This window comes from Lycium ferocissimum, chromosome 9, assembly GCF_029784015.1.
Source record: "Lycium ferocissimum isolate CSIRO_LF1 chromosome 9, AGI_CSIRO_Lferr_CH_V1, whole genome shotgun sequence".
In the NCBI taxonomy this organism is placed as follows: domain Eukaryota; kingdom Viridiplantae; phylum Streptophyta; class Magnoliopsida; order Solanales; family Solanaceae; genus Lycium; species Lycium ferocissimum.
Genome location: NC_081350.1, coordinates 25,966,616 through 25,970,055, shown reverse-complemented (window position 1 = coordinate 25,970,055; position 3,440 = coordinate 25,966,616). Strand labels below are relative to the sequence as shown.

At 35.5% G+C, this 3,440-nt stretch overlaps 1 protein-coding gene across 1 annotated transcript; it reads left to right on the top strand.

The window, feature by feature from the left end:
- The first annotated feature begins 277 nt into the window (after nt 1-277).
- LOC132069347 (probable receptor-like protein kinase At1g49730) lies at nt 278-3,039 on the top strand. The gene is made up of 2 exons (XM_059462720.1): nt 278-854; nt 2,219-3,039. Exons 1-2 carry the CDS (start codon nt 407-409, stop codon nt 2,875-2,877), a joined length of 1,107 nt encoding a protein of 368 aa, XP_059318703.1. The 5' UTR covers nt 278-406; the 3' UTR covers nt 2,878-3,039.
- The last annotated feature ends 401 nt before the right edge of the window (nt 3,040-3,440 follow it).

The following is a 3,440-nucleotide window of genomic DNA, read 5'->3' as shown; positions in this document are numbered from 1 at the left end:
TGATTCATCTAACTGACAATAACTAATCTGAGATAGAAACAAAGTAGATTGAAATTTTACATTTTTTTTTTTTTAATCTTCTAGTCACTGTTAGACTGGGAAAAATCACAAAGTTGATCAACTTAAAAAAATAAGTCTTTCTTGTTTTCATTTCTAATCTGTCTTTGAGAGGTCAATTTAAAAGACATAAGTGAGACCCTAGTGCAAATATTTATTCACAAGAATAAGACAATACTTGGTTGCTTTCAGTCCTTATCATTGTCATTATGTAGCCAAATTCAATAATATTTGTTATCATCCAAGCACAATAATCTAAAACAAAAGAAAGAACCAAATACATGCCAAAAAGAAATATATGATTCATTAAATTCTAGAACTATAGTTCTTGATTGAACACGATCCCAACATGGGGTTCCTTGGATTCTCCAAATCCAATCCCAGAAGTTATTGGATTGCTGGTGCAATAGCTCTTGTTATCATTCTCACAATTATCTTAAAGAAGTTAGGCATTTATCTATATTGTAAAGGCAATAAGCAGCTCTCGAAAACCAAACCAGATGAAGAAAATCAAGTTGATGAAAAGTCTGTGGACAGTATTGATTCTAATGCTACTATAAGAACTTATGCACTAGAAGAGTTGAAGATGGCAACCAAAGACTTCAAGATTCGGATTGGCGTGGGAGCAACTTCATATGTTTATCTGGCTGAGCTTGGAGATGGAAAACTAGGCGCGGTGAAGCGAGTCATGGAGGAAAGAGGTGGCAAAACAAAGATGTTCTTGGATGAAGTCTCTGTCTTGCTTAGGATATCACATCCAAACTTGGTTGGGTTAATGGGATTTTGCTTGGAAAAAGGTAATCATCTTCAAACTCCTATGTTCCACAAGTTTATAAATACTTCCATATTATTAGTGAAGATAAAGAAGACTCATTGGCCATACAGCTCCGTTTAACATGTTCTTATCAAAGACCAGAAAGAAATATCATATGAGATGAAATTAGAACTCTCTCTTTGGCCTATTTTTATGGATATGGTATTTGATACTGAGCATTAAGAAACATGTATGGAGTATATAATGCAGTATGTTTTCAGCTGTTTTCTATTCTCCAACTCACTCCCTCTCCACAGTTAAGGGAAACAACTTAAACAGTAAACATTTTTGGAATAGTTTTGTGGATGATAAAATTCAACATTTTTCTTGTTGGCATGAGGATTAAGCTGCATGAAAATGATCTAGTTCACAATGTTCACGACATTAATGATGTTTTCCATCAGAATTTTCCAGGCCTGCAAGGGGAAGATTTTGAAGCGTCTGACTTATCCCATCTAAAAGTTTAAACTGTTAGGCAGAGTATATCTTTATTTACTTGATTATGTCTTCAAAATTGCCCATTACATGCCGGCCTAATTCTTTTTTTACGGATCAAGTATGTGAAAATTCTTTTGGACTATAAGAAGTGGTGAAACTCGAACCCAGGACCTCCGCCTACGTTGATACCATGTTAAGAAAATGAATCTAGGGCCTATCAACCCCAAAACCTAGCTCATGAGATAAAGATTTCCCAAAACCATACAAGGAGACAAACAACCTGCCCCTCGACCAGTCTGGGGCAATTACCAGACGAAATCATAGAGGTCTTGTTAACTATTTCTCCATTAGATAATGGATCAGAACCATGTTTTGACCCAAAATTTAACATTAGATATCTGTTCAGATGATTGAAAATTGTCTTTAGTGTAGATAATACCAAGGAAGACTACTTCAACTATGGGTTGGGGGTGGAGTAGAAAGAATATTCAGCAAGAAAAAACCAAAAGAAAAACATCAAAGGGAATTTTTATACGAAGAAGAGACGAGTATTTGTTGTGAACTAAGAATAAAACTCATCAGGATCCTTTTGTTGTCCTCTTCCTTGTGTCCCAATTATGTCCTTTTCTTATACCATAGTAATTACTATATGTAACACTTCATATTCACCAAGAAAATCCCAAGAAAGAATCAAAGAGGTTTTTTGTCCAAAATGAGAAAGGGCTTCTATTGGCTCTTTATTGAAGAATAGACGAGTATATGTTGGAGAAGTAGAAATAAAAGCTACTCATCAGGATCTTTTTGCTGTCCTCTTCCTTTTGTCCCAATTATGTTCTTTTCTTATACCATAATATATACATAGTGCTTTATATCTGACTCAAATTCAGCTCCATTTATAATATAAAGCAGGAGAACAATTGCTACTTTTGGAGTATGTTCCAAACAAAAGCCTCTTTGAGAGGATACACACATACAATGGTCAATCCTCTGGTATCCTATCATGGTCTAATCGTCTAAACATTGCATTAGACGTCGCTCGTGCTCTTGACTATCTCCACTCAGTAGCCGATCCTCCTGTCATACACAGAGATATCAAGTCATCAAACATTCTGTTAATTGACGACGATCATGCCAAGCTTGCTGATTTCGGGCTATGCAAGTTAGGCAATGATGTTGTAAGCGCAAGTACTCCTACTAAAGTAAAAGGTTCACTCGGTTATGTTGACACCTATTACCTTAACACGGGGCTAGTGTCACCAAAAAGTGATGTTTATAGCTTTGGAGTGTTACTTCTCGAGCTCATTACAGGGCTCAAGTCAGTGCAGGGCTCGATGACACTTGCCGAATGGACTGAGGAATGCAGGAATAATGAGAATATGGATGTGCTAATTGGTATGTTGGAGCCAGAACTCAATGGTAATGTAGATATAGAACAGCTAAGGGTTTTGGTTGATGTGGCTAACTCAGCTTTGATTGAAAATTCTGAAGCAAGACCAAACATGACACAGATTGTCTATAGAATTTCAAGTTGCATGAAGCCTCAGCCTGTCCCTGAATTACCTGTATAGAACTAAGAAGTGTCTAAAATTAGTACCATTAAGTCCTTTTTTTTTTTTTTTTTTTTTTTTTCTACATGAACATAAATGTAAAAACATCTATTTAGTGACCCCTTGTATAGCCATTTTTCGTATAGGAACTCACCCTAAATGTTATAGTCTGTTTTACTTGCATAGCAATCTGAACACTTAACCTAAAACCTTAAGGCAATAGGTGGAGCGGTCCAAAACCTTTATAAACATTACAAATTTCGGTTTTCAATCTGTTTTGGTTTTCTAATAATCTTTATTAGCAAGATGAGTATAGTATCCATATTGCATCATTACTGCAGTGCTAAACTAGGATTTTAAATTGTATATACATTAATCTGTTCTTTTGTTTCTGTGTTGTCACCCTTCCCTTATCGTGTAAAGGTTCTCATCATCCAAGATAGACCATTATTTCAGAGTCTTGAATCTTGAGGGAGATAGCTGCAGAGTCACACCAAAAGTTTCTTAATCTAGTTCCTTTCAGATTGTTTACCTAGCTTGGTTAGTAAAAAGATTAAATCGGTTTCATCATATGCAAAAACTTT

Bases quoted from the DNA above. Each gene is read 5' to 3' on its own strand.
- LOC132069347 (XM_059462720.1), top strand. From the start codon at position 407: ATGGGGTTCCTTGGATTCTCCAAATCCAATCCCAGAAGTTATTGGATT. The intron at 855-2,218 runs GTAATCATCTTC...AATATAAAGCAG, and splicing joins GGGATTTTGCTTGGAAAAAG to GAGAACAATTGCTACTTTTG.